Genomic DNA, 23797 nt, shown 5'->3' with positions numbered 1-23797 from the left:
CCCGCCCACAGGTTCGCCGAGCACCCAGGCACCCAAAGAGCGCTCCACAGAAGGATCAAGGCAGCCACCGGGGGAAGCGACAGGGAGTTCCAACATGCCGGCGACACGTGCAGCTAGCGAGGGGCAGGTTCCAGGGGGAAGTACACAGGGCCCGGTCCAAGCAGCTCAGCCCAGTAGGGCCACAGTGCACAGGGGTGCCCCCCACCCCCACACCTCACCTGCTCAGAATGGCAGCATCACAGGAGTCCAGCAGGAGGTGGCGTGGGTGGGGTAGGGAGAAAGGCTGGCCCGTGCCCCCCAGCCGGCCCGCCAGGCCAGAGGTCCGCTGCTCAGAGACCAGGCCACTGCGGTGACGTCGCCAGCCCCTCCAAGGGCCGGTAAGCTCCTGTCGCCCTCCGTAGTCACCACCCACTGTCTGATCCCATCAACCGGTGCAGGTGGGAGGCCGCCGCGTCAGGTAATCATGACAGCTGCTTGTCTCACAAGGTCCCCGCTGGAGAGAGGAATGGGCCCAAAATGGCGGCCGCCTCAGGCTAGGGTGCCAGAGTGTCTCTCAGCCCAGCCACACCTCAGGCGCTACGAAGCCACACACGGGGTCGGTGCCCTCCGTAAGTTAGTGGTGTCATTAGCGGGGCCAAGATGGGCAGGGGGTGGCCTGCAGAGCCGGATGGAGCCAGGGACCGCAGGAGACAAAATGGCGGCGGCCGCCAGGCCCAGCCGTTGAGGGTAAAGGGTCCGTGTCCCCGCAGCGGGCCGACCCACACCGTCGTCCACTCTCCTGGCAATGCTCAAGCTGTTCCACTGTCCCTGCGCCCCGATGAGTGATGTTGATGGGTTCACAGCTCCGCTTTGGAAGCAGCTGAAGCCGGCGGCTCACGGGAGCTCACACAGCGCACGTCTCACGCCATTCACGCAAAGACCACGCCCTCCACTTCTTGAATTTTAAAGAGACTTTATAAAATGTTCACACTTTTGCTGCAAGACGTGCTTAAAAATAAAAGCGTTCCTATAGTTAGGAGGCACGGGATACCCTAGTTGCTTCCTTTCTGCAACTTCACTTAACCGTTAAAGAAATGCTTGCCTGAGGATTTAACATATTTTTTATGTTAGTGCTGAGTCAAGTAAACAGCAGCAAAGTGCTGCTGTTGACCAGGGGGCCGCATGCCCCGGGTCATACGTGGAGTATCAGTGCAGTATGCAGTATTTGAAGATCTGTAGTCTGTTTTTGATAACTTCCATTGGCATTATCTTTGGAGCTCATTGTGTGAATTGAGAATCGCCCCATCTGACGTGCTTAGCACTTTGCTAAAACTAAACATTGGCATTCATGCCATGGTCCTTTGGGGTCCATCTGAAGCAAACACAAGGCTATTTAGTCCCTATTCATAAGGGTGTGCGCCGAAATCGCTCACTCGCTCCACTGATTTTTTCTCTGTGTATAAATCAGGTGGTGGAGTTTGTGAGCACCAATATCAATGATGATCCACAGTTTGGTGGCTCCAAGATCTCAAACTTGTACTTTCAGATGATGCCCTACTGGTTTCATAAATGCCTAGAGACTTAAAGAAACTGAAGAATGTTGCATACTAAAAGGGCTGGACTTCAACATATATAAAATGAAGTTAATGATTCTCAAACCGTATCAAGTCTTCAGGAACAACTTGAGGTTGGATAATTCAACCTTGGAGAAAGTCAAAGATTGTGGGTACTTACGCCTAAAACATTTATCAGGCCTACAATGGAAGAACCACACACTTTGCCAGAAAGAATGGCCGACAGATGGTTTTTCCCGCTCCGGATTTAAACAAAGGGCAATGCAAAAATGCCTCACTCTACAGAGCTGAAATATTGTTATTGTTAATTTAATCTTGCAAGGCGCACAGCTACCCAAGGGTTTCCCGGCGCTGCCCATCAGAACTGAGAGAAAGAAAAGAAAAGAGCAAATTAGACTTTACATATTAAACAGCCAGGTTTTTAAACACTTGCAATAATTCTCATAAATGGTTTCAGTCTGGAGTGCCATCGGAAGGGAGTTCCACAGAGAGGGGTCAAGATAAGAGAAGGACCGACCACCCATGCGTGACAGCCTGGTCCTAGGCACCGCAAATTTTGCCTGAGTGGCAGAACGTAAGGAACGTGAGGGAAGGTAAAGGTGAACTAAAGCATTCAGATATTGAGGGGCATTACCACTTTTGATTTTGAACATATAGCTCAGGGCTTTGAACTTCATACGGTTCTCAACCCTGAGCCAATGAAGATCTCGGAGGGCGCCTGAAATGGAAGCTGTTTAGGGACCTTACAGAGCAACCTGGTCGCCGCATTTTGTACCAGCTGTAACTTCCGTACCACATCCTTATTGGCTCCTAGATACAGAATGTTGCCATAGTCCAGCCTTGAAGTAACAAAAGCATGGACCATGGTTGTGTAGCCAAAGGCAGCATGCAGAGGATTTTCCTGAGCAATTTAAGGATAATAAAACAGATGGACGACACTTTCACTGCTTGTTGCCTCATTGAAAGTTGGTCATCGATTATGACACCTAAGTTCCGGACCTGCTGATTGGGTTGGGGCAAGGCACCCATTTCAGGTGGCCAATGTTGGGGTCCCCATAGATCTTTATTCTTGCCCAGTATCATCACCTCTGTTTTTTCACCCTTGAGTTTAAGAAGATTGGCTTGCATCCATCCTGCAATATTCCTCAACCCAGATTGAAGAGACGACGATTTGGATGCCCTGTCAGCAGATAAGGAAAAGACAATCTTGTCATTGGCGTAGGAAAAGAGAGACAACCCCGAATCTTCGGCAATCAACGCCAGAGGCCTAACATAAATGTTGAATAATAGAGGGCTAAGGATCGAGCCTTGAGGGACGCCATAGGGTGAAGAGTAAGTTTTGGAACTGGAAGTGGGAGAGAAGACTTGGAACGTGCGATCAGCCAAGAAATCTTTAAGTCAATTGAGTGCCAAGCCAGTCACTCCCAAAGATTGCAGAGCTTGCAAGATCAGAGTGTGAGAAACCGTGTCAAACGCGGCACTTAAGGCTAGGAGTATTAGAGCCACGGTATCCCCGGCTTTCACACGCTTGCGTAACATTTCTGTGACTCCAAGCAAGGTAGTTGCCGTTGAAAAACCAGGTTGGAAGCCAGACTGTGAGTCATGAAAAATTTTGGGGATTCAACAAATGATGACAGTTGAATGTTGACATGCTTTTCCAAACATTTTGAAAAGGCCGGGAGCAGAAAAGTGGGCCGGAAGTTAGACAGTTGTGCAGGGTCCGCGTTAACTTTTTTTTTAAAGTGGAAGAACCATTGCATGCTTCCAAGTAGATGGTACCTTAGCCTCCATATATGGAGTTATAGCAACCCTACTCTACTGTCCATATGGGAGACAGGCTGTCTGAAAGGTGATTTGTGCTTTTGATCTAGTACGCCATCCACACTCCCTTTTTGATGGGGCTTGACATTGTTCATGTATCCTTAGCAACTCTTGGACCGCTCTATTGGGTTACACTTGGGGTGCTACCGAGTTAAGTAATGATAGGATGGGGTCACTGAGGGTAGCTCGCTGGGCTGGTTCAGTCACAGTCTCAAATGTCAGTACAGATACGCATGCTCTTCCTATGCACTTCCTCCAGAGTCAATTTCCACCGGCATGACAATTACATTTAAAGCCAGGTTCAAAATACGGTTATAGAGCCGACAGGCCACAGATGCCTCTGAAGACTCCTTGACGCATGCATTCCTAACAAAACAGAATACTCCTACATTTGAGGCCTGAGTAAGGCTGCGCCTTCTTTCGCAAAGGTTTTGTGTACCATATTCAGACTAGGCATTTTGACTCTGAATAAGTGATTCCTAATTGGGGCTCGTCCCTTGATCAAGCCATGTACTGTTATGATTGTACCGATCAAACGGATGGTAAAATACATTTTGTTCCTATGTATTCTGAACGCCATTCTGATGGAAAATGTAGGTAGATATAAGCCGGAGTAGGGTTTGGAAAGTAACTCTAGCAAATGTATTTTATGTATCGCTATAATAATTGGAAGCATGGGTGAAAAGGTGTTGTTATAGTCATTGAGGTATCATTATAATAATGTTTGTGCAAAGACATTAGTGTGTAATGTTTGTAGCATCTTTCCCTGCCGGACAGCATACAGATGAATTATGCCACACAGGAGCGGTTATCAAGCATTACTTTATTCCTCAGCGTACAGTCACACACTGCGCATTCCAACATACGTCACAGTAACCACACCCTAACATCTCCTGCATTTTATGTTTCCTCTTCAGAGTCCGCCTAGAACCACGAGGGTCCTAGAGAGCATGACATCAATATGCTACAACGTCGTCATTTGCTGTATATTACTTGTGCTGCTGCCTCAGTGATAGTTTTTTGGGGTCTCCTTTTGGAAATGCCCATATGCAGTGCCTTTTCACAGCGCAATCTATTGATAATATAATAAATACTTTATAAATATATGTTTTTAGGTTTAAGCGTCATTCTTATCGTAAGCATGTAATTTCAAAAGCTAGAATATGAATAACGGTACATGATATTACTGATCAATGTTTTCTAATGCAGTTGCTCATGTCTTCCATTTCTTAAAGATCACTTGTACCGTGAACACCTTTCTTTTATCCAATCATCACGGCCAAAAATCTTCTAAAGCAGAGTTCCTTTAAGGGCCAGCAGGGGTCGCCGCTGGCACGTTATATAAAGCGAAGAGGGATTCCTGAGAAGGGGACCGCGGGAATCCCTCACTCTCCGAGTCTCCTGAGACGGCCTGGGGGGGGGGGGGGGGGGGGGGGGGGGGGAGGTGGGTGGGTGGCAGGATCTCCTTTCTGAAGCTTTATTAATCCCCGCCATGGAAACGCACGAGGCTCCATTTTCACGCTTCAGGAGGCAGTTGAGCTGTTTCAGAGGATACACCAGGGACTTCTCTTCGCTCAGACTTCTCAGTAGCTAGGATACATTAGTGATTTCACAACATACGATGCAGAGGTGCAGACACGCTGTACATAACCACCAAGGCCGTTGCTTTGAGCATGCCCGAAGCCGGCTGTTTCTGAGCTTGGTTGGGTGAGCAGATGGGGCGGACGCGGACCCATCCCCCGAGCTTTGCGCCTGAAGCCGCGGAGTACAGTTCGCCCGCTCCTAGTTTACTGATCTACGTTTCTCGTCACAGATCGCTAGAACTTGAGAGCATATCCGTCAGGCAAGGCCTGCGGTACCTCAGCCGACAGTAACACCGCGTCATAATAAAGAAATAACCCACAGTAGCACCACATAAAACCCACTGACTACAACTCACAATGTATACGTATGTATGCTACCAAGAGCTCCCGTGACACGAGCGACACATTCAGCCAGTCCTGGCTTTTTAGTCAACCGAATTTGGCATGGTTGGTTTTGGACTCCAATGCAACGTGGAATGAACTGAAGTGAAGGCTGCCTGGAGGGGTGGGACGGTGCATGGTGCTGGTGCTGGTGCGTATAATGCATGAAGCAGGCCAGGGAGTAATGGGGCGCTGAACATAGCAGGCAGTGGCAGATGCGCATTGCAGAAGCATGAGAGCAGTGGCGTCACTAGGGTTGGTGTCACCCGGTGCGGGTAACTCATGGTGTCACCCCATCACGACTTACCGCATGGACCTCCTCCGCTCCGAGTCCACTAGTGGACACAGTTAGCAAATAACGGAACCATACAGAATCCTTAGTAACGTTTGTAAATTTAGGTCCTCTATTTACAAAGGCCATAGAAGGGTTTTGGACCGCCTACCTGCACCTGGTGGCATCACCTGAGAATAACCCCATGAACCACAGTGAGTACCGAGGGGTGGGAAGAGGGCCCACATGTATGTATTGAGCCATATAAAAAACTTTGTGCCTTCTGCTGAAGGTTTTTTCTTCATGTTGTTTAGGTCATCAGGAGGAAGGTCTTACCTTGGGGCACCAAAAAACTCCCAGAGGCAATGTCTGCTCAATAACATGTTGCTTTATTGTGGAGGCACGTGCAGACATGCAGCATTATATGCTTGGCATCCGTCATGTTCTAAAGCTGAACGTCCCAATGCACACGGACTCATCTCCGAAAATGCTTCCTTGTTGTGGCCTTATGTCACCAAACCACACTGTGCCCACTGCACTCAGTGAGATGTCACAAAACCCCATTCTTATTGTTTGTTTCCTTTGGGTGTCATTTTAGTTTGCCCATTGAAATGGCCACTAAATTTGCACAGACATTCAGTTTTACTGATAAAACTATATTGGTGACAAATGATGATGTGTGGAGCTTGGGTTTCTGTGACCATTCATCATTTGTGCATCAATGAGTTGCGTGTTCTGATTTGTTTTAACCCTATTTAAATCTGTGTTTCCATAACTCTTCAGAACTAAATGGGCTTTGTGCTTGGTTTTCTCACAGGTGAATGTGTACATTTAATTTACAGGTATCTACATTTTGTTGTGGGTTACAAAAAATGATAGCCTTCCCTTTCGCACTCCCTGTGCCTGGCAATATTGTCATATAATTCACTTTACTTTCTCTGACCACAACGTGAGAGAAGTTTGTAAATACCAATCCTTCACGTTGAAAAAAACATAAGAAGCAATTTGTCAGAAGTCAAATGTCAGGTCATGTCCTCTATCTTTGAAGCATAGGAAATGTGACAAGATAAATACAGAATTTACAAGCATCTTTGTATATTGCTCGGACTAACTTTCAAGACCCACCAAAAGTAAGCTCGACCCTCCAGTGAGTCCTGAGCCACAGTTTGGGAAATGCTTTGCTGCTAAGGCATGCAACCACAGGTAGGGAAACACAAATGCAGACAGACTATTTGTGCGGTGCCTCTGTGTAACCTGTCACTTTCTGTTTGTATTTTTGTCTGTGCCCTGGATTTTTTGTCCTAAACATCTGGTGCTGCTTTTCTTTTTGTTCCTCAGTTTACAGTGCAAGTGCCTTGCCACATGATGGGGTTGGGGTGAATACCTAGTGGAACTGAGCTGCTGACCTAGGGAGCAGGGGTTGAATCCTTGTCTAGGCTTAGCAGTTTTTGTGGGCAAATCACTTAATCTTTCGCTGCTTAAAAAATGAAAAAATGTGTACGTAGTATGGTTTTGTTGTTAAGTGCACTAATGCCCTTGGGACAGTTTCACGCTATAAAAAAACTGCATAAAAAAATGTCCAGTCTGGGGTGACCTAGAAAGAATCATGCTCCACTGAGAGACCACATACATTGTCTGTGTTCGTTTATGCATGCCTCTGTTTACATACGTTAGCAAGTTCTAGTCAGACTTGCTGACTTTGTCAACGCTCGTTTTAATAGGTCCAGCAAAAGTAAATAAACTGACTTGAAATTTGCTGGAAAATCCTTATATGCATGTGGTTACTCCCGCCATAAACCCCTTAGGTATGCGGTGTTTACGTTTAAAAGACATACGTTTCCTGACGTTTTTACAGTGGGTAGTTTAATAACAAGAGGTGCATGGCACAGTGGCGCAACCGCCCTGACCTTTCTCAGTACCTATCAGCACGTGATGCAGGTGTACTTGTGAGTGGGTGATGCAGGGGTACTCGTGAGTGGGTGACATTGCCTTTGTCAGACAGCAGCCCTCATGCATGCATCTCTTCCCAGGGGCATCCAAGCTGACTCCAGGTGAATCACTGTAATGTTACATGAACTGTAACTGCAGTGTGTGTGGTCTTCCGGGTACTACGAGCAGCCTGATTGGATTACACAAAACATCTTACCTTTTAAGACTTCACTGTGGTGGTGGCTGGGCCCCTACCGTATGGGTTCTGCTTCTGCAAATCGCCCAGCAGCCCTCCCCTGCCGAGACTGTCTCTGTCTTCACGCAGTCTAAGCGCGTGGTGATGGTGCGCGTCAGAGGAGCACAGCGCGGGGGCTGGCCCAGGGCCGTCATTGGTAGCGCTATAAGATTGACGGCCCTGGGACCCACAAACTGGGTACGCCACCGCCGCGCATCGCACCATCACCACTATGCTAGTAGGTGGTGCGTGCGTGGTGCTGGCGTGCACTGCAGTATTTGTTCCTCTGAGTCCTGATTATAAAGCAGTCAGAGGCAAGGCTACAGAGCTGTGTTACACTTACACAGCGTAACCAGATTGGTGTCACCCAGGGCCGGCTTTAGGGCTGGTGGCGCCCTGTGCGACAATGTTTGTTGGCGCCCCCCCCATGACCACCTCCACCTCGGATTCTCTCACTAGCACCCTTTAACAGTGACCAAGTCTCCATAACCACACCCTCTCAGATGCATTGAATTAGTTATACAGCACCACTCATACCAGTGTAGGGTGTCCGAGCACTTTGCATCACACACACATTACACAGAGACAATCAATCATACGTGTCAATCATACGTGTGTAAATCAGTGTATAGGCAATGTTACATAAGCCAAAGGACTAAAAGTGTAGGAGTCACATGTCATCCATACTGGTAGGCAGTATAGTTTAAGAGTGCTTGGTGTGGAGAAGCACAAACTCAGAGTCGAAAAAGAAACAGCCTAGTTGGGAGTTTTCTTTAAAAATAAGAATCGATTTCTAGCCAAATTAACCCTTTTTGCAACATTAATCAATGCTTTAATAATGTATATTTTGCGGTGTGTATGCAGTTCTAGGATGAAAGTTAATAGCTCACTATCCTATATTAGGACTTTAAGTTATAAATTGCAAGTAACAAAAGGATGTGTCTTTGGAAAGCAGTAACCTGCAGATCTGTTTACATCATACGCACTCTGTAATCTACTTGGTACACGTTCTTTGCAGCAGGCACATTAACCCGCTGCACTAACTTCACATAAAAGTCAAAACCTCATCTATACAAAATGCTGATCTCTCTCAAGGAAGATAATTAATCACACCAGTTATCTTGACATTTATGTGAGGCCTGGTAATTGATGGGGGAAAGAAACGCTGCAGCAGGTGCTTCAAAAGCATAATAAACTTTCGAACACGGCGTCTAAAGCCGGCCCTGGTGTCACCCCATACGATGGTGTCACCCGGTGCGGTCCGCACCCCCCGCACCCCCCTAGTGACGCCGCATGAGCGCAGTCATCCCAAGTGCCATGGGGTTTGAAATGAGCAGGGAACCAGAGACTTGTCAGGGACCTAGGGTGAGTGAGAGCAGTCATCCCAAGTGCCGTGGGGTTTGAAATGAGCAGGGAACCAGAGACTTGTCAGGGACCTAGGGTGAGTGAGAGCAGTCATCCCAAGTGCCATGGGGTTTGAAATGACCAGGGAACCAGAGACTTGTCAGGGACCTAGGGTGAGTGAGAGCAGTCATCCCAAGTGCCATGGGTTTGAAATGAGCAGGGAACCAGAGACTTGTCAGGGACCTAGGGTGAATGAGAGCAGTCATCCCAAGTGCCATGGGTTTGAAATGACCAGGGAACCAGAGACTTGTCAGGGACCTAGGGTGAATGAGAGCAGTCATCCCAAGTGCCATGGGGTTTGACATGACCAGGGAACCAGAGACTTGTCAGGGACCTAGGGTGAGTGAGAGCAGTCATCCCAAGTGCCATGGGGTTTGAAATGACCAGGGAACCAGAGACTTGTCAGGGACCTAGGGTGAATGAGAGCAGTCATCCCAAGTGCCATGGGGTTTGAAATGACCAGGGAACCAGAGACTTGTCAGGGACCTAGGGTGAGTGAGAGCAGTCATCCCAAGTGCCATGGGGTTTGAAATGACCAGGGAACCAGAGACTTGTCAGGGACCTAGGGTGAGTGAGAGCAGTCATCCCAAGTGCCATGGGGTTTGAAATGACCAGGGAACCAGAGACTTGTCAGGGACCTAGGGTGAATGAGAGCAGTCATCCCAAGTGCCATGGGGTTTGACATGACCAGGGAACCAGAGACTTGTCAGGGACCTAGGGTGAATGAGAGCAGTCATCCCAAGTGCCATGGGGTTTGACATGACCAGGGAACCAGAGACTTGTCAGGGACCTAGGGTGAATGAGAGCAGTCATCCCAAGTGCCATGGGTTTGAAATGACCAGGGAACCAGAGACTTGTCAGGGACCTAGGGTGAATGAGAGCAGTCATCCCAAGTGCCATGGGTTTGAAATGACCAGGGAACCAGAGACTTGTCAGGGACCTAGGGTGAGTGAGAGCAGTCATCCCAAGTGCCATGGGGTTTGAAATGACCAGGGAACCAGAGACTTGTCAGGGACCTAGGGTGAATGAGAGCAGTCATCCCAAGTGCCGTGGGGTTTGAAATGAGCAGGGAACCAGAGACTTGTCAGGGACCTAGGGTGAATGAGAGCAGTCATCCCAAGTGCCATGGGTTTGAAATGACCAGGGAACCAGAGACTTGTCAGGGACCTAGGGTGAGTGAGAGCAGTCATCCCAAGTGCCATGGGGTTTGAAATGACCAGGGAACCAGAGACTTGTCAGGGACCTAGGGTGAATGAGAGCAGTCATCCCAAGTGCCATGGGGTTTGAAATGAGCAGGGAACCAGAGACTTGTCAGGGACCTAGGGCGAATGAGAGCAGTCATCCCAAGTGCTATGGGGTTTGAAATGACCAGGGAACCAGAGACTTGTCAGGGACCTAGGGTAAATGAGAGCAGTCATCCCAAGTGCCATGGGGTTTGACATGACCAGGGAACCAGAGACTTGTCAGGGACCTAGGGTGAATGAGAGCAGTCATCCCAAGTGCCATGGGGTTTGAAATGACCAGGGAACCAGAGACTTGTCAGGGACCTAGGGTGAATGAGAGCAGTCATCCCAAGTGCCATGGGGTTTGACATGACCAGGGAACCAGAGACTTGTCAGGGACCTAGGGTGAATGAGAGCAGTCATCCCAAGTGCCATGGGTTTGAAATGACCAGGGAACCAGAGACTTGTCAGGGACCTAGGGTGAATGAGAGCAGTCATCCCAAGTGCCATGGGGTTTGACATGACCAGGGAACCAGAGACTTGTCAGGGACCTAGGGTGAATGAGAGCAGTCATCCCAAGTGCCATGGGTTTGAAATGACCAGGGAACCAGAGACTTGTCAGGGACCCAGGGTGAATGAGAGCAGTCATCCCAAGTGCCATGGGGTTTGACATGACCAGGGAACCAGAGACTTGTCAGGGACCTAGGGTGAATGAGAGCAGTCATCCCAAGTGCCATGGGGTTTGACATGACCAGGGAACCAGAGACTTGCCAGGGACCTAGGGTGAGTGAGAGCAGTCATCCCAAGTGCCATGGGTTTGAAATGAGCAGGGAACCAGAGACTTGTCAGGGACCTAGGGTGAATGAGAGCAGTCATCCCAAGTGCCATGGGGTTTGAAATGACCAGGGAACCAGAGACTTGTCAGGGACCTAGGGTGAATGAGAGCAGTCATCCCAAGTGCCATGGGGTTTGAAATGAGCAGGGAACCAGAGACTTGTCAGGGACCTAGGGTGAATGAGAGCAGTCATCCCAAGTGCCGTGGGGTTTGAAATGAGCAGGGAACCAGAGACTTGTCAGGGACCTAGGGTGAGTGAGAGCAGTCATCCCAAGTGCCATGGGGTTTGAAATGACCAGGGAACCAGAGACTTGTCAGGGACCTCGGGTGAATGAGAGCAGTCATCCCAAGTGCCATAGGGTTTGAAATGACCAGGGAACCAGAGACTTGTCAGGGACCTAGGGTGAATGAGAGCAGTCATCCCAAGTGCCATGGGTTTGAAATGAGCAGGGAACCAGAGACTTGTCAGGGACCTCGGGTGAATGAGAGCAGTCATCCCAAGTGCCATGGGGTTTGAAATGAGCAGGGAACCAGAGACTTGTCAGGGACCTAGGGTGAGTGAGGGCAGTCATCCCAAGTGCCATGGGGTTTGAAATGAGCAGGGAACCAGAGACGTGTCAGGGACCTAGGGTGAGTGAGAGCAGTCATCCCAAGTGCCATGGGGTTTGACATGACCAGGGAACCAGAGACTTGTCAGGGACCTCGGGTGAATGAGAGCAGTCATCCCAAGTGCCATGGGTTTGAAATGACCAGGGAACCAGAGACTTGTCAGGGACCTCGGGTGAATGAGAGCAGTCATCCCAAGTGCCATGGGTTTGAAATGACCAGGGAACCAGAGACTTGTCAGGGACCTAGGGTGAGTGAGAGCAGTCATCCCAAGTGCCATGGGTTTGAAATGACCAGGGAACCAGAGACTTGTCAGGGACCTAGGGTGAGTGAGAGCAGTCATCCCAAGTGCCATGGGGTTTGAAATGACCAGGGAACCAGAGACTTGTCAGGGACCTAGGGTGAATGAGAGCAGTCATCCCAAGTGCCATGGGGTTTGACATGACCAGGGAACCAGAGACTTGTCAGGGACCTAGGGTGAGTGAGAGCAGTCATCCCAAGTGCCATGGGGTTTGAAATGAGCAGGGAACCAGAGACTTGTCAGGGACCTAGGGTGAATGAGAGCAGTCATCCCAAGTGCCATGGGGTTTGAAATGACCAGGGAACCAGAGACTTGTCAGGGACCTAGGGTAAATGAGAGCAGTCATCCCAAGTGCCATGGGGTTTGACATGACCAGGGAACCAGAGACTTGTCAGGGACCTAGGGTGAATGAGAGCAGTCATCCCAAGTGCCATGGGGTTTGAAATGACCAGGGAACCAGAGACTTGTCAGGGACCTCGGGTGAATGAGAGCAGTCATCCCAAGTGCCATGGGTTTGAAATGACCAGGGAACCAGAGACTTGTCAGGGACCTCGGGTGAATGAGAGCAGTCATCCCAAGTGCCATGGGTTTGAAATGACCAGGGAACCAGAGACTTGTCAGGGACCTAGGGTGAATGAGAGCAGTCATCCCAAGTGCCATGGGTTTGAAATGACCAGGGAACCAGAGACTTGTCAGGGACCTAGGGTGAATGAGAGCAGTCATCCCAAGTGCCATGGGTTTGAAATGACCAGGGAACCAGAGACTTGTCAGGGACCTAGGGTGAATGAGAGCAGTCATCCCAAGTGCCATGGGGTTTGACATGACCAGGGAACCAGAGACTTGTCAGGGACCTAGGGTGAATGAGAGCAGTCATCCCAAGTGCCATGGGTTTGAAATGACCAGGGAACCAGAGACTTGTCAGGGACCCAGGGTGAATGAGAGCAGTCATCCCAAGTGCCATGGGGTTTGACATGACCAGGGAACCAGAGACTTGTCAGGGACCTAGGGTGAATGAGAGCAGTCATCCCAAGTGCCATGGGTTTGAAATGAGCAGGGAACCAGAGACTTGTCAGGGACCTAGGGTGAATGAGAGCAGTCATCCCAAGTGCCATGGGGTTTGAAATGACCAGGGAACCAGAGACTTGTCAGGGACCTAGGGTGAATGAGAGCAGTCATCCCAAGTGCCATGGGGTTTGAAATGAGCAGGGAACCAGAGACTTGTCAGGGACCTAGGGTGAATGAGAGCAGTCATCCCAAGTGCCGTGGGGTTTGAAATGAGCAGGGAACCAGAGACTTGTCAGGGACCTAGGGTGAGTGAGAGCAGTCATCCCAAGTGCCATGGGGTTTGAAATGACCAGGGAACCAGAGACTTGTCAGGGACCTCGGGTGAATGAGAGCAGTCATCCCAAGTGCCATGGGGTTTGAAATGACCAGGGAACCAGAGACTTGTCAGGGACCTAGGGTGAATGAGAGCAGTCATCCCAAGTGCCATGGGTTTGAAATGACCAGGGAACCAGAGACTTGTCAGGGACCTCGGGTGAATGAGAGCAGTCATCCCAAGTGCCATGGGGTTTGAAATGAGCAGGGAACCAGAGACTTGTCAGGGACCTAGGGTGAGTGAGAGCAGTCATCCCAAGTGCCATGGCGTTTGAAATGAGCAGGGAACCAGAGACTTGTCAGGGACCTAGGGTGAGTGAGAGCAGTCATCCCAAGTGCCATGGGGTTTGACATGACCAGGGAACCAGAGACTTGTCAGGGACCTAGGGTGAATGAGAGCAGTCATCCCAAGTGCCATGGGGTTTGACATGACCAGGGAACCAGAGACTTGTCAGGGACCTAGGGTGAGTGAGAGCAGTCATCCCAAGTGCCGTGGGGTTTGAAATGAGCAGGGAACCAGAGACTTGTCAGGGACCTCGGGTGAATGAGAGCAGTCATCCCAAGTGCCGTGGGGTTTGAAATGAGCAGGGAACCAGAGACTTGTCAGGGACCTAGGGTGAATGAGAGCAGTCATCCCAAGTGCCGTGGGGTTTGAAATGAGCAGGGAACCAGAGACTTGTCAGGGACCTAGGGTGAATGAGAGCAGTCATCCCAAGTGCCGTGGGGTTTGAAATGAGCAGGGAACCAGAGACTTGTCAGGGACCTAGGGTGAATGAGAGCAGTCATCCCAAGTGCCGTGGGGTTTGAAATGAGCAGGGAACCAGAGACTTGTCAGGGACCTAGGGTGAATGAGAGCAGTCATCCCAAGTGCCGTGGGGTTTGAAATGAGCAGGGAACCAGAGACTTGTCAGGGACCTAGGGTGAATGAGAGCAGTCATCCCAAGTGCCGTGGGGTTTGAAATGAGCAGGGAACCAGAGACTTGTCAGGGACCTAGGGTGAATGAGAGCAGTCATCCCAAGTGCCATGGGTTTGAAATGACCAGGGAACCAGAGACTTGTCAGGGACCTAGGGTGAATGAGAGCAGTCATCCCAAGTGCCATGGGGTTTGACATGACCAGGGAACCAGAGACTTGTCAGGGACCTAGGGTGAATGAGAGCAGTCATCCCAAGTGCCATGGGTTTGAAATGACCAGGGAACCAGAGACTTGTCAGGGACCTAGGGTGAATGAGAGCAGTCATCCCAAGTGCCGTGGGGTTTGAAATGAGCAGGGAACCAGAGACTTGTCAGGGACCTAGGGTGAATGAGAGCAGTCATCCCAAGTGCCGTGGGGTTTGAAATGAGCAGGGAACCAGAGACTTGTCAGGGACCTAGGGTGAATGAGAGCAGTCATCCCAAGTGCCATGGGTTTGAAATGACCAGGGAACCAGAGACTTGTCAGGGACCTAGGGTGAATGAGAGCAGTCATCCCAAGTGCCATGGGGTTTGACATGACCAGGGAACCAGAGACTTGTCAGGGACCTAGGGTGAATGAGAGCAGTCATCCCAAGTGCCATGGGTTTGAAATGACCAGGGAACCAGAGACTTGTCAGGGACCTAGGGTGAACAGTCTGTCTGTTACAAGAGTAGCACATTAATAAATGTTAAGTAACCAACTAATTCATTTAGTGACATTAATCAAAAACACTTTATACAACAAACAAATGATGCTGCAGTTAACGGCAGGTGAAAAACGTGCTCGGTGCTCTCTCATGGGAGATGCACACATAGCAACAGTGATCGGAGTGCGTATGTAAAAACAAGAACAACAGGCCTGCCAATCAGTTATAATCAATGTAGAGCGGGCCGTAGCGGGCATCGGGCGTTTCCCCGGGGGATTGGAAGGGCGGGAGCCGGTTTTGCAGCGGAAGGGCCTGGTTTTGCAGTGGTGCTGCAATTTTGGCCCCCAGAAACAAAGCAGCAAGCGTTTACAGAATTCCCCAGGGGCTTCTGCGAGAAAATTGCCAGGGTTGCTTTGGGTTCCCAGTCCTGCCCTGGCAGCGACATTTCAATCCCAACACTGGGATCATGATCAGGATTCTGGACATAACCGAGCCCGAGATCATAAGCTGAACAACGGTATAGGAAAGAATTCTGGGAAGAATTACACAGCGAGTCTGGACTCCTTCCGGACGCTTTCACGAGATGTTAAATCTGGATATGCCCGTGTCCTAGTAAGGATTCACGTACAATCCCCAACAGTCCTTAAGTGTACAGTACCCAGACTTCTGCAACCAGAAATTATGTCCACAGTGAACAGGGCTTTATCGACTGGTTGAACAATGTCGTCAACCTAGGAGGCAATGGCGGGACCTTCACAAGAAAGGCTTGCGTTGGGATGTGCTCCCAGTGAGAGGCTTTCAGGATTGTGACCCAGCGAGAGAACCCAGTCACCTCAGGGACAGGACCCGATTCGCAAAAAGATAATGTTATCAAAAGTTAAAGTGAATACATATTCGGCAATACACTGAGGAAATGGTGACAGGATTGAGAACTAGGTATATCATGGAAAAAGGAAAGACACTAAATATCTGCTCATCTGAACTTACCAGGTGGTTAGAGGAGTTTTGTGAAAATACAACACAGGGAGGCGAATTCTATGAGTGAGCACTGGTAGTAGGAGGCTGTGTTCTGAAGATTTGAGGTTTGTGTGGAATATATGCATACACTCTTCATAACTGTTCTCTGCAGGTGGCCCCACCCATGTTGCAGGTGGCCCCACACATGTTACGGGTGGCCCATTATCTGCCCTACCCAATGCACAAGTTATTTATCTTTGGTAGCACTCTTTATGGTGGGTTACTGATCTAAACACAGATACCCCACCTTTAGACTATTCCCCAGGCACCAGATTACATCTGGAAGTTATTAAAAGAGTGCTTCGGTGACCCTCCAGGTGGAGTTGTGCAGTTCCGTGTTGCCCACATTCCACCCTGAAACTGATGGAGCAGAGTCCCATTTCTTGACTGACTTTTTCTCCATCCTCGGACAAGACAATCATAGGTACCAGTGTGCAGATCTCTAATTTGGGACCTTTTTAGATGGTAAAAAGAGACCACTCTACAGAACGAGGAAGTGTGAGAGCTGTGAGGAATCTGAGGTTAGATAGCGTATCCACCAGAAAATGGATCCCTGAATGTAAGTAACTAGTTCTTCTGATGGAAATTTCAAACTGCAGAATCCACACCTTTAGAATAGATATCAAAGCAGCAGCTCCTCCAGGTGGTGGCGGGTCTGTAAAGTAGGCTCATGCCAAAAAGTCCTGCAGGAACTAACAGGCAGATTCCTGTTGGATCGGACTGTGAAGGCAGTAATGCTTTGTGAACATGTGCAACAATGCCCACATAGCAGCCTGTCAGATGTCAAGAATAGGCCCTCCCCATGCCAATGCAGTGTTAGCAGCTTCTGCACTGGTGGAATGGACCCTCAGTACTTCCGGAGGCTGGTTTTTGGCCACTGCATAGCTGATCTTAATGCAGGTGACTATACGCCTTGAGAGATTCCTATTCTGCTCTACCATACATTCCCTAGCCATGGAAAACACACAAAAAGTTGATTGTCTACCAGATGGTCATTGGTATGATCGATGTAAAAGCTCAATGCTCTTTTGGGGTCAAGTTAATGGAGCCTCTTATCCTCTTTTGAGGGGTGAGGAGAGGCAAAGGAAAGTGGGAGAATGATGGATTGTCCCATGTAAAAAGGCATCATGGCTTAAGTAAAAAAAAAAGGCTGCTCTGGTCCACAACACGAGTTGTGTAGAGGAAATGGTGATGTAAGGTAGCTGTACCAAAGAGCCTGGAGTTCACTCCTATTTTTCTGAAGTGGCTGCAATGAGGAAGATGGTTTGGAGAGTCGGAAGACACAACTAGCAGCTGTACATTGGCTCCAAGGGGCAGACATAAGGAATTTGAGGAGCAAATTAAGATCCCACTGTAGCATCACAAACGGGTTGAGAGGGAACATGTGTATCAGACCTTTGATGAACCATGTCTCTACAGGTGATTTCAATTAGGACGGTTGGTCTAGCAAATGCAAAAATGCCAAAAGTGACAACAAACAACTTTCATCGGTGTCCACTGTGAGACCTTGCTGTGTCAAAGATAAAACAAACAGCAAATATCCATCATTTGCCCCGTTAGCATTCTGTATTATAGACTCCACACCAGGCCAAAAATTTGTCCAAGCGCCCTGCGTAACTAGATTTTGTAAAGTGACCCCTGGCTGTCAGAATGACATTCACTGACACCAATGTGTAGAAGTTTTAACACTGCAAATTCTTGACAGTGGCAAAAAGATCTAGTCAGGGCTCGCCCCGATGGAAGAAATCTTGTGCCACCTCAGGGGGCACTCGCTATTCGTGATCCACCATTCACTGCCAGCTGAGCTAGTTTGCCCTGCTATTGAAAACTCCCACCAGGTGCTGCGCAACCAGAGAGACCCTCTGATGCTCCAGCCAACACCACAGGAGCAGCACCACTTGGCCCACTCTAGCCTGCTTGTTGCAGCACCAAATGGCTGTAGTGTTTCCCATGAGAACCTGCACCTGCCTTCCCCGATGGATGACAGAAAGGCCTTCAAAGCCACCACAGCAGATCGTGTGCAGTCTACTTCAAAACCTGCATAACATCCAACACTTTTTCTTGAGGCTTCTGATCCCACTGCTGAGGCCACATATGCCACCTAGCAAAGTGGACAAGCAGGTCACATGAGGCCAACAGGCTAAGACACCTTAGAACCCGCTCTCACAGACATCCAGGTCCAAAGCTGAAATATAGGGATCACAGCCTGAATGTCTTGGAGTTGTAACAGAGGAAAGACAGTGAACTGCACTATGCACAAAATGGCTCCTATTTAGAAAAGTCTCTGTGAAGGAGTCAGGTGTTGGCCACTGAGTAAACTGTCAGGCAGTGGTTGGAAGGCCAAAGGAACAGTATCAGTGCCATGGATAAAGGTGGGCTGGATCATCCTCCGGGCGAGGGGTTTGGCCTGCAGTTTCTGATACTTCAGAGTTCTCTAAATCATTAGCAGTCCCTACAAACTTCCTCTGTGAGAGGAGTTCAGCCTATTATTTATTTATTTGATTTGAAAAGTTTTATAAAGCGAGAACAAGACCCAGATGGGTATCAGAGCGCTGTACAGAATAACTAACGTTGACATGAGGAAACAGCATGAGTACAATACAGTAAGGAGACATAAGAGGTACCTAAAAAGTAAATGGGGGTACAAGGGGAAGACAAAGTAGCAATCATCGACAGGTAACAGCCCTACTAGTAGGGGCCATGAAGTTTTAGCAGAGCACTATGTCAAAAGGACAACAAAATACATTTTGAAACACAATGTGAAACGATAGTCAAGCAAGAGGAGTAAGTGACTAGCAGATGTCATAGAGGCTATTGCTGATGACGTTCATTCAGGAGTAGCCATTTGACCTCTTTTTTTAATGAAGCTCCATTGAGTTTCCACCTCCCTCACAAATATTTCACAGATGGGAGGAGATGACAAGGCCCTCTAGCATAATTAAATCCTTGTTTCTGCTCAGTTACAAACGCCTCTAGATATATTAGTTCCTTGACTATTTTTCCATAACTAGAAGGAGCCTCTATAGAGAAAAACCATGACTGATAGATAGGCTCACAGGCTGAACTTCTCTATTAATCATACGGAATCTCTCTTGAGTGAGAGACATATTTACTGAGACAATATGGGCGCTCTCTCGCCAGGGAAGGGCCAATGATGTAATAGCCATGGAAGCTTTACTTGTATTTCACTTATAAAGATCTCTCCAGTAATAGGTGAAAGACCGATTCAACAATACTAAGGCACTCTGGTCCGCTTAGCCCCTCCCTATAACATGTGACCCTACAATTGACTGGACAACCTTACACGTGTCTGGATACATAAACCACAGTGTGTGTGTTTTTTTTAAAGGAAAGCATTGTCGAGACAACAAAGACATCTTTTCTGGCCCCAACACAATTCCTCATCACCTCCCCTCAACTGAAGCGGTTCTCCCTGCACAAGGTAGAATGGTCTGATAGTGTGGTGCATGCGAAGGACCCAGTACCTCAAGTGCCCTAGGTTTATAGATGGATGAAAAATTAGAGCCTTTGATGTAGTCAATTTAGAAAAAATGGTACAACAAGCAGGCGCCCAGAAAAGGAACAGAAGAAACAGGAAATATGTTTTAGAACATCAATACCTGATAAAGCTCTCCCAGTCATCCATTAAGAAGGACCATCGATAGTGGACAGGCAGTGGACTGTAGTTGGTCATCTGGACGTGACGCACAACCTCAGTGTCATTCAGAATGCACCCAAAGTCTACCTCAGTTGTCTGGAAATGGAGGTTAGGGAAATGCACCTCCCCTCGCAGGGCCACATAGTCCTTGTGTGGGTGTTCGGCATACTGAATAGTTAACACTTCTTCGGCCACGCGGCTCTGCAGTTTATCCGCGTAAATGGGATCAAACTTGATGCACAACTCCCGCTCTGCACCGATGTCCAGGACTGCAGGCTGCACAGAAACAGAAAGGCACGCACGTCAATTGAAATAAGCAAAGAGACAATGGACGAACGAGACTAACAAACAGACAGCTTCACAGAGAGTGTCCGGCACAGGCACACAACAAACAATGGAAGGAAGCAACAGGGGCGATCGGTAAAAAAAACCCAGAAAGGCACACCGACATACACAACCAAAGTTTAAATTAAAACAAAGATAGAATGAGAAAGGAAAGACAGAAAACGGGAAAATAGAGAAACCGAGTCAGAGGCCGATGAAAAAGCACATATGAATCAATAGAAGAGGCTGAGGTAATTGCAGACACCGATGCACTGAGAATTACAACAAACAAGCAAAGAAATATTCCCACATTAGCAGCAACAGGCCGTAATTCAAGACAGATATTCTTGCAGAGAATACAAATTACCTTTTTACTCTCTAAAAAGTATTTTAGTTCCAACGTTCAAAATGAAGTAACAAACCTGTATCTCCAAATCCATTGTGGAGCATGGCTCGCAAATACAGCATTGCTGTTGTAAAGTCGTGTTCGATGTTTATATCTCCACCCAACAGTCTCCTTGCAGTATAGAGGCCCCCAGTGAGGTCCCACGTTTACATTCAGTGCTGAGGCTCATATGCGGACGGAGGCTAAACACTGAATTAACCATAAAAAGATAATAGACCTGTGGTGCAAAGGGTACTTGCGTGCCTGCTAGGGCGTGGCATAGGTCTACAGTTTGTGATTCCAATGTTGCTTCTTCTGCCATTTCTATGACGAACACTAACATTCCTGTTGCCAGTTTTGTGAAATGTGTAACGTTTGCTCTGTTATTTCCAACTGCACCGATATCAAGATGACATTGATTTTTTTATCGTAGAAAAGCAGGTCAAATATTCTTCCACTAATTTTTCTAATGTCTTCTCCTCTGATCATCTATGTATTCTTCATGCCAAGCCTAATTGTAACGTGGGGGCACTTGATGTTATCGTTAATTACTTTTTTCCTTGTATATGTTTCTCTACTTCATTTGAATGATTTCTGAATGTTTGTTTCTTAAACATTTTCTTTTAATTATGCATTTTTTGATCAGTCAGTGAGGGATTACATTATCTGGATAACCTATTTGAGTGTCTGATGGCTGCTCCCATCAAACTCTCTTATTTTCACCCTGCTCAACTTTAATGTGCATTAGGGATGGTACCATGGCCTATCAATTATATAACACGTCCTCTTCATAGTCAGTTTAAACTGTTAACTATTTTGTGGCATTCAGGTGTGATCATATCCTAATGAACATTCCTCTTGTTCCTTTATAGTTTCTCAAGGGCAAGCTCTTCTTGCAGATACTTTCATTTACTCATTTAAGATTTTCTATTAACTGCCTTTTCATTTAAGTCTATCTGTGCCAGTACCAATGAGGTTCTATCTCCATCTTACAATTTACTTCTCCCATTAAAACCTTTTCACACTAAAGTGAAGTCCATGGTGCACAATAATCATTCATGCTAGTGAAGAAAAAGTTACTTACCTTCGGTAAGGAAAGGTTTCTTACTTTTAATTTATGTTCCCTTCATGGGACTCTCCATTGAAATCATAAGCACTGAATAGTCCAGGCCATGTGCGGGATCCTGAGAACTTCTTCCAAAAGATAATGTACTGTATTCCATTTTCACCTTACTTTCGGAAAGCCAGTTCTTCTTATATGACATTAAACAATTTAGCAGTCTATAATACAGGCTATATTGGCCAATTCTATTAATTTACTTTAAAAACTGAAAATATGTTAAAAAAACAGAAAAGTTAAAAAAAAACTAGATGACTTTGAAAAATCTCATATCCAAACATTTATAAAGGAACCGAAGGGAAGGCAACCAGGGGTAATGAAGCCTCATAGGCTGAAGCTAAGCTAGGTGTAAAATTGACACTGCACCTTTAAGAGCTCCAAGCCCTTGAGGGTTCCATCACGCTTCACCTTTCTTGCCTTGAACTGCGCCCTCAAAGCAGCATGGGGTGGCGGACACTGGAAAGCCACATGTACTAATCTAACTCCAGTCCTGGAATATTTTGGGGAAAAGTTATTCATTCCTCAAGTATTTTTAGGAACAGTTGAAAAGTAGTAATTTTGAATTGCTGAAAGTACTGCTCAGAGGGCGCAGCCTTGTAGGTAGCAGTTCAGTTCTTTACAACAGAAGTCAAGAATAACATTAGATGGAGAACATAATCATCCTTATCCCTTCCACTGGGGTGGAGTGAGGGTTGATTATGATTTGAATGGAGATTCCCCCGAAAGTAGAAGTAGCATTAAAGTTCAGAAACTTTCCATCTCAACTGATAATCATAAACATTGACTAGAATAGCAGGCCCATTCACAAAAACTGCGGCAGAAGGGAAAACATATAAATCAATTAAGAAAACTATGCTAACATTTTTCAAGGCAGCCAGGCCTACCTAGATATCTTTCCTAGAATCTGAATCAGGACAAGTGTGCCTCGTAAATGTTTGAAAAACGTGCAAAGCAGTCGAGGTACCCTTAGCTCTGACAGAGGAAGCTTTTGACTTGCCAGGCAGAGTTGTAGTTGCTTTCTGGTAGCATACCAGAATGTAAGAAACTATTCATCTGGACAGTGATTGTTTGGTTATCACTAAATCTGTGAGTAATGGATTATAATGTACAACTATCTAAACATTCTTTAATTGTTAGTCTTATCAAGACTCTTCTAACAGCAAGAGAACTTTCTGCTGCAGAATCAGGCTTCTGAAAGAACGTTGGTAAGTAAATGCTCTGATTCACATTGTAGTCTGAAACTACCTTGAGCAGAAATTTCAGATCTGTTCCGGTATGACCAACCTGCTAGTTTGGAAATCTGCATATGGTTTCTGGGAACATGGTGCCTGCATCTTGCTGACCATGCATGCAGATGTTCCATTCACAAGGAAAGCCGCTTTCCATGAAAGGATTATCAAGGAAGCTTTGCAAATTGGTTAGAATAGTGAATCCATGAAACGTGAAAGAACAATAAACAAGACAGTCTCCATATAAGGGGAAAGATTTCTCTAATGTCCTTAAGGATGTCTTTAAGCACAAACATCTTGAAAAAGAGGTTTATGAAAGACATTATTGGCAGGCAGTAATTGCTGCCAGGTGAACCTTAATGGAAGGAAATTTAAAGCCTGCTCTGGCCAAATGAACATACGGTAGAAGAGCCTCTTCTTGACAGGTAGTAGGATTAAAGTTGTTTCAAGAACACCTGAACCTCTTCCACTTTAAAGAGTAAGAATATATTATAGATGATTGTTAAGCTCCTCTTAAAATGACCATACATTCTTGTGAGGGGTTCAACTGTCCATATTTAATGAGTTCAGGAGCCAGGCTGCCATACACAATGATGGCAGATTGGGATGAAATATCTGGACCCCAAATTTTATTGAAACATCTGGTCTGCGCGGTAGTCTCCTGTTTGGCCATTCTGACAGGTAAGGGAGGTCTGTGAACCACCATTGACAGGGACCCTATGGTGGTATTAGAATCAATCTTTCTGGCCCTTTAGTAACTCCATTTGCTGAATACTGTTGGAAATTAGTGAAAAAGAATGAAGCAATCTGATGGACACCTCCATTCATAGGACATTCCCCTTCGATCCTGGCTGGTAAATATGGCAAGGCAAAACCTAAGCATTTTGTTTTAGTTCTACACGCTTGAAGAGACACTTAATTGAGGACAATCCTAATTGCAGAAGA

General features: G+C 47.3%; 1 protein-coding gene across 1 annotated transcript in view; it reads right to left on the bottom strand.

Moving 5' to 3' along the window:
- HYDIN (HYDIN axonemal central pair apparatus protein) overlaps nucleotides 1-23797 on the bottom strand; it is a 2467744-nt gene that overhangs the window by 1462871 nt on the left and 981076 nt on the right. Inside the window, exon 23 of the mRNA XM_085640020.1 lies at nucleotides 19757-20070. Coding sequence (XP_085496146.1) covers nucleotides 19757-20070 — 314 coding nt within the window. The remainder of the gene's footprint in view (nucleotides 1-19756; nucleotides 20071-23797) is intronic.

Source organism: Triturus cristatus, chromosome 12 (genome assembly GCF_964204655.1).
Source record: "Triturus cristatus chromosome 12, aTriCri1.1, whole genome shotgun sequence".
NCBI lineage: Eukaryota > Metazoa > Chordata > Amphibia > Caudata > Salamandridae > Triturus > Triturus cristatus.
Note: the sequence above shows the minus strand (reverse complement) of the source record. Positions and strands in the feature narration are given on the sequence as shown.